At 39.6% G+C, this 12,210-nt stretch overlaps 2 protein-coding genes across 4 annotated transcripts in view; one reads left to right on the plus strand and one right to left on the minus strand.

The window, feature by feature from the left end:
- The window catches only part of LOC135221829 (elastin-like), a 241,857-nt gene that overhangs the window by 143,618 nt on the left and 86,029 nt on the right, over window positions 1-12,210 (plus strand). The window lies entirely within an intron of this gene.
- On the minus strand, window positions 2,492-4,302 carry LOC135221827 (pupal cuticle protein 36-like). The gene is made up of 2 exons (XM_064259726.1): window positions 4,216-4,302; window positions 2,492-3,491 (listed from the first exon to the last, which is right to left on the minus strand). The coding sequence occupies exon 2, from the start codon at window positions 3,489-3,491 to the stop codon at window positions 2,889-2,891; it is 603 nt and encodes a 200-aa protein (XP_064115796.1). The 5' UTR covers window positions 4,216-4,302; the 3' UTR covers window positions 2,492-2,888.

Raw genomic sequence — 12,210 nt, forward strand, 5'->3', positions numbered from 1 at the left:
TTGGATACCAGACATCACAATTTCTTCCAATTTCTTTGAACTTGGATCTTCAGGCTTTGTAGTGACAAGCGTATCCAAAAAGGAGTAAGGAATTCAAGACGATAAGAGGGCACTGAGTGTCATTACAATTGCATATGTATCTGGTAAAAGAAGTGGCAGGTAGATTCAAGATAACATATATATAAATAGGCAAAATTGACGAAGGAAAGTGGAACAATAGAGTACTGATACCGTTGCAAGGCCTTTTGACTCTCGTCCTTTACTAAGCAGATTGATATAAATATGAAAGTAAGTTTACAAAGAAAGCTCGTATAGTAAATGACAGATAGGAATTATAAAGGAAATTATGTACCTGGAATCCAACACGCCTGAAGAATCAGTAGACCCACCCAAAACAGCTCTGGTTTGTATTATTTGGACCCTTGTTGAAGTCAAATGTGTAAGAATGACCTTAAAGATAAAATCACTGTCTTAATTACAAATAGCCCAAGCTTCAGGCTGATGATTTTTGGATTAGGAGGAAAGGAATGAAATATGGGATTTGGGAGTAGGAATGCTTGAAAGGTATAACAGGAGGAAAACCTCGCAGTTGCACTAAGAACAAATGTTAAGAGAGGTTGGATAGGAAGGTGGAAGACAATATGGAGGTACAGTAAAAGGAAGGGCCCCAGGGGACGCTGCATTGATCCTTAAGTAATGCCTACAGTGTATCGCGTGAGGTGCACTGACAGCACTTACCTTACAGACCTTACACAGCTCGTTAGGGTTACCCCAGGTCCCTCAGTGTGAGGCACCTTTAATGTCTAACAGAGAATTGCTAATGCATCTTCCGGTATATTTTGCATCTTCCATTTTGGATGGTTTGGGATGCAGCTTAGATATTTGTCGAGCTTATTCTTATACACATCTTCGCTAACCCACGACGGGGATTTTTGGGGGGGACAAAAATAAGCAATCGATCCTGCTGAGGCAACGAGTTGATGTTCTTTGGAGCCATTGAATTCAAAGTGGGAATTTACGTGGATGGGTACTTTACAATATTGCCATACCTTTGTTTTTCTCTTTGTGCAGGATTACGAGACAGTGGATAAAGGCTTAAAATGTTTTTGTTACTTAGTTGTAATTGTGAAATTTTGAAATGAGCTCTTTGGGGGGTTCAAATTCTCTCTCTCTCTCTCTCTCTCTCTCTCTCTCTCTCTCTCTCTCTCTCTCTCTCTCTCTCTCTCTCTCTAAGGTTTACTACGTCGCCAGTGAAATCAATTTTCATAATCAACGATAACAAGAGTATTTTTATTAACGTTTATAGGACATTTATCTGGCCAAGAACATCACAAATTTTAATTGATTTCGTATGAAAAGAAAAGAAAAAAATAGATAAATAATTTCACTTCCTTTTATAAAGATGAGTTTACTTTTCAAAAGAAATGTCATTGGGTTCCTGAAATACAGGAGATACTATTTGTAAATATGTGTAAGATGATAACAGTTTCTCTTGGTGATGCATTCTTGGTTGCTGTTATAATGTGAATTGTTTGTTTGGCGAAAGCCAGTCCATCGGAGGGGTTAATATACCTATATTTATGCTCTAATTAGTGAAGTTTAAGGCTTTTTCAGGACCCAGGTTACCAAACATGGCCGCTCACATCTCGGTGCTAACATTAATTTTATTCTCTATTTTAAATAGGAGGAGTTCCATGGGTTGGATATACTAAAGGGAAAATAAACAAGTAGAAAATGCGCCGAAGAAAGTTTTCTGTACAGCGTATAATCAAGGCCACCGAAAATGGATCTATATTTTGGTGGTCTCGCTTTCATGCTGTATGAGGCGCGGTCCATGAAACTTTAACCCACGGCCCTGTGGTGGCATGGCCTATATCGTTCCCAGACGCACGATTATGGCTAAATTTAGCCTTAAATAAAATGAAAACTACTGAGGCTAGAGGGCTGCAATTTGGTATGTTTGATGATTGGAGGGTGGATGATCAACATACCAATTTGTAGTCCTCTAGCCTCAGTAGTTTTTAATAATTGAGGGCGGACAGAAAAAAACTAAAAATAGGAAAGGAATGTGTTGCGGGGTTGGGGGGCCGGGTTGCATAAATTATCGTGGTCTAATCCTCAAGGAAGTTATTGACCAACTTCATGAAAGAAAGATTATATTGCTCTGGAATGCGGAACATAGAGGAGTATCCCACAGCCTGACGGTGGTGATTAAATATGTAACATTTTATGGGAGGGGATAACTATTTTTTATTTCTTGTTTTTTTTAGCGTCGTACACAAATTAATTTGTTGCTCTCATCAGTTACGATAAAAACTTACCAATTTTTTTTAAGGCTTGTAAAGGTTAAGACTAAGAAGCAGCCAATTCTCTTTACAAATACAAACTTAGCCCTTTATACAAGTGTGGATGTTTGCTGGTAGGTTTCTCGTCATATTGTATTTTCATATTTTTGGGGGAACTTTGATAACTGTGGTGAGGAAAAGATGTATTTAGATTTATATTAATTTTATTGTTTTTATATACATTATAGAAGATAGAAGTAGAGAAATATTCGTAGAAAGATGGTGATTATATTATCATCGTCTTTATAATGGTTTATGTTTAATCAGAGCACATATCAGTTATATGTGCATTAAACATGCATTGATTTAATTTTCTGATAATTTCGTCGTAGAGGTTAGAATGATAAGGACTTTTGCAGAACAATTCTGATTTCGAATTATGTACATCAGTGTAATATATTATAATTTCTGCAGAATGATTGCATATCAATTCATACGTATATAATTATTATTTACATCGCAGAAGAAAGGTTTAGAGGTAAATTTGCTGAAAAATTCCTGATCGTGAAGGAACCCTATAAGTTAACAGGAGCCCTTTACCTCCTAACGACCGAAACCGCCGATTCCGTGAGGTGGCTTGCACACTCGCTCCTCCAGACAGGTGTCAAAGCAGCACTTGTCGAGACCGGTGCATTCGTGGTCGATGATGCACGGCTGGGGAGGGGCGAAGTTCCTCACATCTGGGCAGACGGGGCGGATGGGCGGGCACTGCCCAGGCTTGGTGCCAAATCCGCTGTTGCCGCAGCAAACGAACTGGCCGTTAGGGGCGCGGCAAGAGTACCGGCACCCAACTCCGAAGCCTGGTTGGAATCCGCCTCCGAAACCTCCGAATCCTCCGAAGCCTTGCTGGAATCCTACGCCGAAGCCTGGGTTGCCAATGGCGCCCAGGGCTCCGCCGAGGAGGGCTTGACCAGCCCCGAGAAGGTTGCCCAGGCCGAGAAATCGAGTATTGCCTTGGGCACCACCGGCTGGCGCGGCGGCGGCGGGGGCAGGGGCAGGGGCGGCTGCGGGGGTAAATCCGCCGCTGCTCCCGGTTCTCCCTTGAACTGCCGAGGAGCTGCTGTCCGGCGAAGCGTCATCGCTGTCCGAATCGTCCGCTACGGCGAAGGGCGCCGCCACCAGAAGGAGAACCCAGAAGAACTTCATCTGAGGATTGAGAAAGAGGAATAAAGAGTGATGGAAGTGAGAAAAGAAATATGAGTGAGGAAAGGTCACGGATGGACATCGAGGGAAGGTAGGATGGTAGAAGGGAGAATGAGGGAAGCGGTAGGAATAAACATTTAAGTAAGGGAGAACAATGAAGGATGAGGTAAGTGAAAACGAAAATTGAGGAAGTAAAAGATTGTTGAAAAAATGGAAAAGAGGGGAATTCAAGAAGGAACAACAATAATTTAGAATGGTGTAAAAATGTGTAAAAGCACCTCCCACAGGTTACCTTTCATTTATTCCCCCCGCACCCAGGTCTATTTTTATCATTGTCTGTATCATTAAGTAGCTGTTTAATTTTTCTCTCCGTTTAAAAATTTTGACATTATTTGTTTCTTTCTTTTATCAATCGTTTGACATTATTTGTATCTTTCTTTTATCAAAATTTGGGCATTATTTGTGTCTTTCTTTTATCAATGGTTTGTTTGCTTGTTCGCTTGCGAATACTATTAATTCCTTTAACTATAATTACGCTATTGTTTCTTTTCACTAACCATTTCAAAGGCCTTATAAGTATCGTATGTGGTGGAATGTCAAAAAGGGCCATTTATACTGAAGGAAACGTTGCTCGCTCTTTTCGGAAGATATTCCCAGGAGGAGCATTGGACGTGTGTCCCGTAATGCATAGCCTGGTCACTCAAGAGAGGGAGGGGGAGAAACTTACCTCTGCCAAGATCACTGCACGACTGAATTTCAGCGTCTGGTGCTGGAGATAGACTACTTCCTTATGTAGTCCGCAGAGGAGCAGTCGGCCTTGAGATCATGTTATCAACTGATGGTTAGGGGAAGTCTTTATACGACGGGCCGCGCCGTCGCAAGGTATTGCAGCATAAAACAACCGATAAAAAGATGTACCTGCTTATAGCATAGGCTTACTGTAAGTCTTCTGAAGACTTCATTTAAACAAAATACTTTTATTATTGGTTTAGAATTTACCGTATGCCTCTGCGGCTCTCCGTTGCTGCCAGTGGCTAGTTAGAATGTGTAGTAAAGCGGAAGGAAAATGGATCGTTGCTTCCAGGAAATGCGGGGATGCTTCAAGGCTGGAAACACTTGTTTCCTCACACGATGCCTCTAGTAAATTTCCAGTAGAAAGCACAGCCATACCATACGAAAACTTCTCTCATTCTAAACGGCGGATTCGTAGCCCAAATCGACAGTACCGAAAGATTGATCATTGATGTATACGTAGTTCGGATTTCCGAACGTTTGGTTCATTACCCTGCACTGACGTCACAAAAACCTAGGTCGTTATATGTTGGTTTATGGCTATTCCAGGAGCAATATGGCTATTCCAGGAGCAATATGGCTATTCCGGGAGCAATATGACTATTCCAGGAGCAATATGTCTATTCCAGGAGCAATAAGGCTATTCCAGGAGCAACATGACTATTTCAGGAGCAATATGACTATTCCAGGAGCCATATGGCTGTTCCAGGAGCAAGGGGTCGTGCTGGGACAAGGCAAGCTTTAATCTTAGACAACAAGTCGTCAGTGTCATCCTGGATAAAAGGAAATGTTTTCTTTGCTAATTAATGTGTCAAACTGCTTAACTCATTTGATAAAAGGTGATTGAAAGAAATTATTTGCAGTGAGGGTGTTTTTCAATAGATGATTTAAGGGTCGGTTCTACGACTCAAGTTGCGATGCGTTTGGTGGAGTTTTCCTTGAGAAATCAGATCACATATTCTGGAGGATATAAATTTTGATTTGTGAGAGAGGAAATAAATCACTGAGAAATTAATCATAATAACTAAAAATGTAATATAAATTTTATTGTTTTTTTTTCATTAAATTCCAAACCAGAGGTTGTTAATTCTTAAAGGAACAGGTTCATCGGTTCTTGAGGTATTAGCCCAATTTAGTCTCCTTCGCTCTGCTTTAGCCGCTTTTCCTGCTATTTTCTGTCAGCTTTCGTTCCCTGGTTTCTGTCAGCCTTTCTTGTTCCTGGTTTCTGTCAGCTTCTATCTGGTTTTCTGTAGCTCTATCCTGGTTTATGGTGAGCTATATCGGTTTCGTCAGCTATTATCATGGTTTCTGTCAGGCCTTCTATCCAATGGTTCTGTCAGCCTTTCTATCTGGTATGCCTTAGCTATATCTGGTTTCTGTATAGCCTTCTATCCTGGTTTTGTCAGCTCTATCGGTTTCGGTCAGCTCTGTCCTGGTTCTGTCAGCTCTATCCCTGGTTTATGTTAGGTATATCCTGGTTTCTGTCAGGCTTAATCTGGTGGTCGGTCAGCTTCTATCATGGTTTCTGTCAGCTCCGTCCTGGTTCTGGTCAGCTATAGACCTGGTTTCTGTCAGCTCTATCCTGGTTTATGTTAGCTATATCCTGGTTTCTGTCAGCTCTATCCTGGTTTCTGTCAGCTCTATCCTGGTTTCTGTCAGCTCTGTCCTGGTTTCTGTCAGCTCTATCCTGGTTTCTGTCAGCTCTATCCGGCTGTATGTTATAGCAGGCTATCTGGTTCTGTCAGCTCTATCCTGGTTTCTGTCAGCTCTATCCTGGTTTCTGTCAGCTCTATCCTGGTTTTCCATGTTAGCTATATCCTCGGTTTTCTGTCACAGCTCCCGTATCCGGTTTTTTTCTGGTCCAGCTCTATACCTGGTTTACTGTTAGCTATATCCTGGTTTTCTGTCAGCTCTATCCTGGTTTATGTTTAGCTATTTATCCTGGTTTCTGTCAGCTTATCCTGGTTTCATGTTCAGATCGCTGTCCTGGTTTCTGTCAGGCTCTAATTTCCTTGGGTTCTTTAAGCTCTATCCGGGTTTATGTTAGCTATATTTCCTGGTTTCTGCAGCTCTATTTCATGGTGTCTGTCCGCTCTATCCTGGTTTATGTTAGCTATATCCTGGTTTCTGTCAGCTCTATCCTGGTTTCTGTCAGCTCTGTCCTGGTTTATGTTAGCTATATCCTGGTTTCTGTCAGCTCTATCCTGGTTTATGTTAGGCTATATTTTCTGGTTTTGTTCAGCTCTATCCTGGTTTCCGATGTCAGCTCTGTCCGGTTTCTGTCGCTCTATCCTGGTTTCTCAGCTATATCCTGTTTATGTTAGCTACATCTGTTTTCTGTCAGCTCTATCTGGTTTATGGTTTCCGCGCTTATCCTGGTTTATGTAGCATATCCTGGGTTTCGGTCAGCTATATCCTGGTGTCAGATCTATCTGGTTTATGTAGCTATGGTCTGGTTTCTGCCGCTCTATCCTTGCGTAGGTTTAGATATTATATGGTTTCTGTCAGCTCTATCCTGGTTTCTGTCAGCTCTGTCCTGGTTTCTGTCAGCTCTATCCTGGTTTCTGTCAGCTCTATCCTGGTTTATGTTAGCTATATCCTGGTTTCTGTCAGCTCTATCCTGGTTTATGTTAGCTCTATCCTGGTTTCTGTCAGCTCTATCCTGGTTTCTGTCAGCTTGGGATCTGGTTTCTGTCAGCTCATCAGGTTTCTGTCAGGATCAGTCCTGGTTTTATGTTTAGCCTTTCTATCTGTTGCTGTCAGCTCTATCCTGGTTTCTGTCAGCTCTATCCTGGTTTCTGTCAGCTCTATCCTGGTTTATGTTAGCTCTATCCTGGTTTCTGTCATATCTGTCCTGGTTTATGTTAGCTCTATCCTGGTTTCTGTCATATCTGTCCTGGTTTATGTTAGCTCTATCCTGGTTTCTGTCAGCTCTATCCTGGTTTCTGTCAGCTCTATCCTGGTTTATGTTAGCTCTATCCTGGTTTATGTCAGCTCTATCCTGGTTTCTGTCAGCTCTATCCTGGTTTCTGTCAGCTCTATCCTGGTTTCTGTCATATCTGTCCTGGTTTATGTTAGCTCTATCCTGGTTTCTGTCAGCTTTATCTCCTGGTTATTTCTAAGCTCTATCCCTGGTTTCTGTCGCTCTATTTCCTGGTTTCTCCTGTTTCATATCCTGGTTTCCTGGTTTCTTGTCAGCTCTATCCTGTCTTGTAATATCTGGTCCTGGTTTATGTTAGCTCTATCATGGTTTCTGTCATATTTCTGTCCTGGGTTACTGTCAGATCATCCTGGTTTCTGTCTATCTGTCTGGTCATAGCTCACTACTATCCTGGTTTCTGTCATATCTGTCCTGGTTTCTGTCAGCTCTATCCTGGTTTCTGTCATATCTGTCCTGGTTTCTGTCAGCTCTATCCTGGTTTCTGCCAGCTCTATCCTGGTTTCTGTCATATCTGTCCTGGTTTATGTTAGCTCTATCCTGGTTTCTGTCATATCTGTCCTGGTTTCTGTCAGCTCTATCCTGGTTTCTGTCAGCTCTATCCTGGTTTCTGTCAGCGCTATCCTAGTTTATGACAGCTCTATCCTAGAGTCTCAGAACCGACCCTTAAATCATCTATTGAAAAACACCCTCACTGCAAGTAGTTGCTTTCAATCACCTTTTATCAGCTCCGGCGTGGTTTCTGTCAGCTCTATCCTGGTTTACGTCAGCTCTATCCTAGGTAAGGACATCAAATTACCCATCTTATTGGCCCTTAGATCATTTGTCAAAGCATACATCCTCATGAATTAGGATCAATGTTTGTTGACAAATTTCGCTTCTACAGCAACTGTGGTATGCGCGGGACTAAACTTGTCCCACAAATTCCTCCTAATTCAATTTCCGTGTAAAAGATTTAGTCTTTTATACATGCGTTCATCAACTAGAACGTAGGAAGGAAGTTGTGTGGTTAGTTTCTTGTTAAAAATGATCAAAGTGTGTATCTGTTGTTGTCCCACTTCACACCACCGTGTCAGAGGTGTATTTTCCCGTACACTTTAACAAAGTATATCTGAATTTTGTCTTCAAGTCTAGGTAATTTTTCTCCATGTCATTAGATGTTGCAGTTTTAATGAGATAATTTTGGAAGGTATTTTAATCATCGGCAACGAACAAAAGAAGTAAATTAACTTGCAATAAACAATATGTAGTAAGGGCTCATACATCCTTTCATCCTATCAAAGTTACAATTATGTGTATAAGAAAATGTACCGAGGAAAGTTTATGCATCAAAGGAATCAATTTTTCTTTGATGGTCACTCATCCGATGTCTGAACATACCCAGTTTTTCCTAACTTCCCTATTCAGGCCACCAGTCAGTCTGTTGATAGATCCAGCCCCAGGCGCGATCCTTAAGAAATATATATATATATATATAAGATACTTCATATATTTATATTATATATAATATAGATATATTATATATATCTCTATAGATATATATTAATATATATTACATATATTAGATATATATATTCTATATCTATTATAATATATATAATATCTATATATATATATAGATATCTTATATTATATATGTATATTCGATATATATATATAGAAACATATATATATATCTATATAGATATATATATATATAATATATATAGATATATATCTAGTATATCTATATATAATTATATATATATATATATTATATATATCTGATATATATATATATATATATATCTTCATATTGTATATATATACTATATGTATATAGATATATATATATATACTATATATATATATATATCATAATATATATATATCTATATATATTATTAGTATGTCTTATTATATATTCTTCTATATATATATATATATAGATATACATCATTTTTTATGACTTACATTTAAAGTTCATTTGAAAGCGTTATCGGTCGTGGATCTAGCCCGTTGGCATTTGCAATAAAAAAATATTTTTGTAAATATAGACAATTCTTGAGATATTCTTTACCTCTGTGGTTAAATTTACATGCAGATTTGTAAACTCTCCTCTCTCTCTCTCTCTCTCTCTCTCTCTCTCTCTCTCTCTCTCTCCGTAGGAGGGCAGTGCCGTCAGTGCACCCTATGCGGTTGCAATGTAGGCTTTTCTCAAGGTTCTTTGCAGCATCCCTTTCGGCCCCTTGCTGCAACACCCTTTCATTACTTTTATTGTACCTCCATTCATATTCTATTTCTTGCATCTTATGTCCACCCTCATGTAACAATTGATTCATAGTGCAACTGCGAGGTTTTCCTCCTGTTGCGCCTTTCAAACCTTTTCACCGTCATTTTCAGCGCTGAATGACCTTAGTTGCCCCAGCGCTTGGCATGTATGAGAAGTCTATAAATCAATCAATCGTGTGCGCGTGTGAGCACGCGCATAGATTAAACATTGTGACTGTTTCTCACTGATAATCAGTTTTTCGTTTTCTTGTGGATTCTTTATACTATATTTCCAAGAAGTTGTTAACGCTACTGTCTACTCCTGCTATGGAGACAAAAATTTTTCTAGAAGGTACCAAACCATAGTCGTGTTATCAGATCCTAGGGTCAGAGAGACATGAATAAAGGGTTCCTTTGATTCGGTAGGAGAAAGCCATTTGAGCAATTGCTAATGGACGACAAATTTATTTTAAATTATTTGTAGTTCCTTTCACCCGTTTTTTTTTTTTTTTTTTTTTTTTTGTATCCTTCTTTTGATTTAAGACATCCCATTCAATTAAACTCAAGACGGACTTGTGTAGACCAACTCTAAACAAGAGTGATTTTCTATGTGCTTGGGGTTTATAATTGCTCTGATTTTTAACCTTCACGTTGTCTGATAATTGAGGTGATATGCAGAAAGGGGCATTTTGCCACTCACATCCAATGAACGGAACCCATCCCTCACAAAAACTTGAGTATATAGGAGTCCCCTTTCATGTTGGTGATATGCCGAGAGAGAGATTATGCTACGCTAATGTTGACAGTCAAGTTGATTCCTGTTTTGCGCCAGGGTTAACTTCTGGGGTTAGTTCTTTGCCACCCTACACGCCTTGACGGAAGCATGGGAACTAACCATTAGAAAACATTAAGTTAGCTACCTGAGGCCACCTCGTTTTCGGTTAAGAAAGACTAGTTTTTTTTATTCTATAGGGCGTCCAAAGGCAAAAGTTTTTGCCGTTTCGTTTAAGCTGTTGCGGAAGTGGGTTAAAAAAAAAAATAACGGGCAGGGTTGCCCAGAGTGAGCTGGTTGTTGCAAGGAATGTGCTTATTAAATCTAATAGAATTTTTTCGTAGACTTTGACTCCCAATTAATTAGTCACTGAATCGGCCATTGTAGCATAAAGAATTCGTTTTTTTATTAACAGGAAGTTAAATTCGTTAAATACTGAGGAAGTAAGAAGATGCCACGTTCTCCTCATACATGCAGTAAAACAGACCCCCATACACGTGCTTCAGTTGACGTTGATATTCACCTTTGGCTGATTGATATTATTTGAATTTATTAAGAGAAACAGAATTCTATACCACAAGTGACATTGCATTTGTGGTCTTGGTAACTCGGTTGATAACGCTTGAGCTTCACAGTTCAAACCTCCTATTACTTGGTACATTACACTCTCATGACATAACCTTATTCCCCCTGTGGGTTATGGACTGTGGGTTATGAGGAGCCGGTGGGTCTACCTACTGATTCATTAGCAACAACCATTACCCCGGTTCTTTCTGGTTTTATCTTTGGTGGAGAGGGACTAGGACACTTGGACACGTGTCTATGTTCGTTTTGTAACCAATTATATGCCATTGCAGTGTTGTGTCCCCTTGTCTGTGCCTATCATGAGCGACCTTGAAACCTTCAAGGAATTTCAACGGTCAGTTAGAATCATATACTCGTATACAAAGGCATCCTTGACCAAAGAAGCTAGTCCATTCTGAACAGAGCAGTGCTTGTTGTTGTCCTGCCATTAGGTGTAACGTAACGGTAATAAGCTTTACTCGTAAAATTGACGTGAATATGCAAAATTTACTTGGGTACTTCTGTTTGCAAAAGTCTGTAAAATTAGTTATGTAGGAAATATATTAGCTAGGAAACTATACTGGTAAAGTTTTTGGTAGATGAAGGCGAAAGTGAAGTAGAAGAGTAACACAAACCAGAATGTTTGCGTTACAAGACTCGTAAAACGCAGAAAGGGACATAACAAAAATTGATGATGGAAGCTGTTAGATGTAAACTTTGAACCGAGCAACGAATAACAAGTGGGTGGAAGTAGTAGGCGTGAAAGATTAACCAATTACGAAGAATTAGGGTGGAATCCAGAAGGGGGGGGGGGGGGGAGCCAGAAATCAGAAATGGGTCCAGAGTTCAGTTGGAAGGATGGAAAAGTTCAGTTAACTACTCACTTCTGGATGCATAACTTGTGTCGGTTTATACTCCGTTTACCCTGTGTCATTTGTGTGTGATAGGAAAGTGAATTGTGTGTGTTACAATAATAATCAATCAAAAGAAACGCGGTTCTTAATTTGCCCAGAATTCTAAAGGAAACCGAACTCACATATTTTCTCTACGTGATTTGCCTCCTGAGAGGCCAACCGAGAAGATCGAGAATCGGCCAGTATGCAGAAACAGTAGTCCAGAAGAACAGAGAAGTATTAGAAATATATTATATGATAAGTTCCTAATAGAGATAGAAACTCAATGCTGTGTAGATAAAGAGTACCACCCTATAACATATAGCAAAAAATAACCAAAAATAAAAGGGAACGAAGAACTTCGTAACACTATACATGTCTGCTGAACTAAGTAGTACTTATAAGCATACTTGATTGATTAGTATACTGTGCAATTACTCAGAGAATAATTATAAGTATCATAACTATCACGAAAAAACATAGATGGATTTTCTAATTATGTTTGAAAAAATG

This window comes from Macrobrachium nipponense, chromosome 3 (assembly GCF_015104395.2).
Source record: "Macrobrachium nipponense isolate FS-2020 chromosome 3, ASM1510439v2, whole genome shotgun sequence".
NCBI classification, from domain to species: Eukaryota; Metazoa; Arthropoda; class Malacostraca; order Decapoda; family Palaemonidae; genus Macrobrachium; species Macrobrachium nipponense.

What these genes read in the sequence shown, in the direction of transcription:
- LOC135221827 (XM_064259726.1), bottom strand. Translation starts at nt 3,491, where the DNA reads ATGAAGTTCTTCTGGGTTCTCCTTCTGGTGGCGGCGCCCTTCGCCGTA.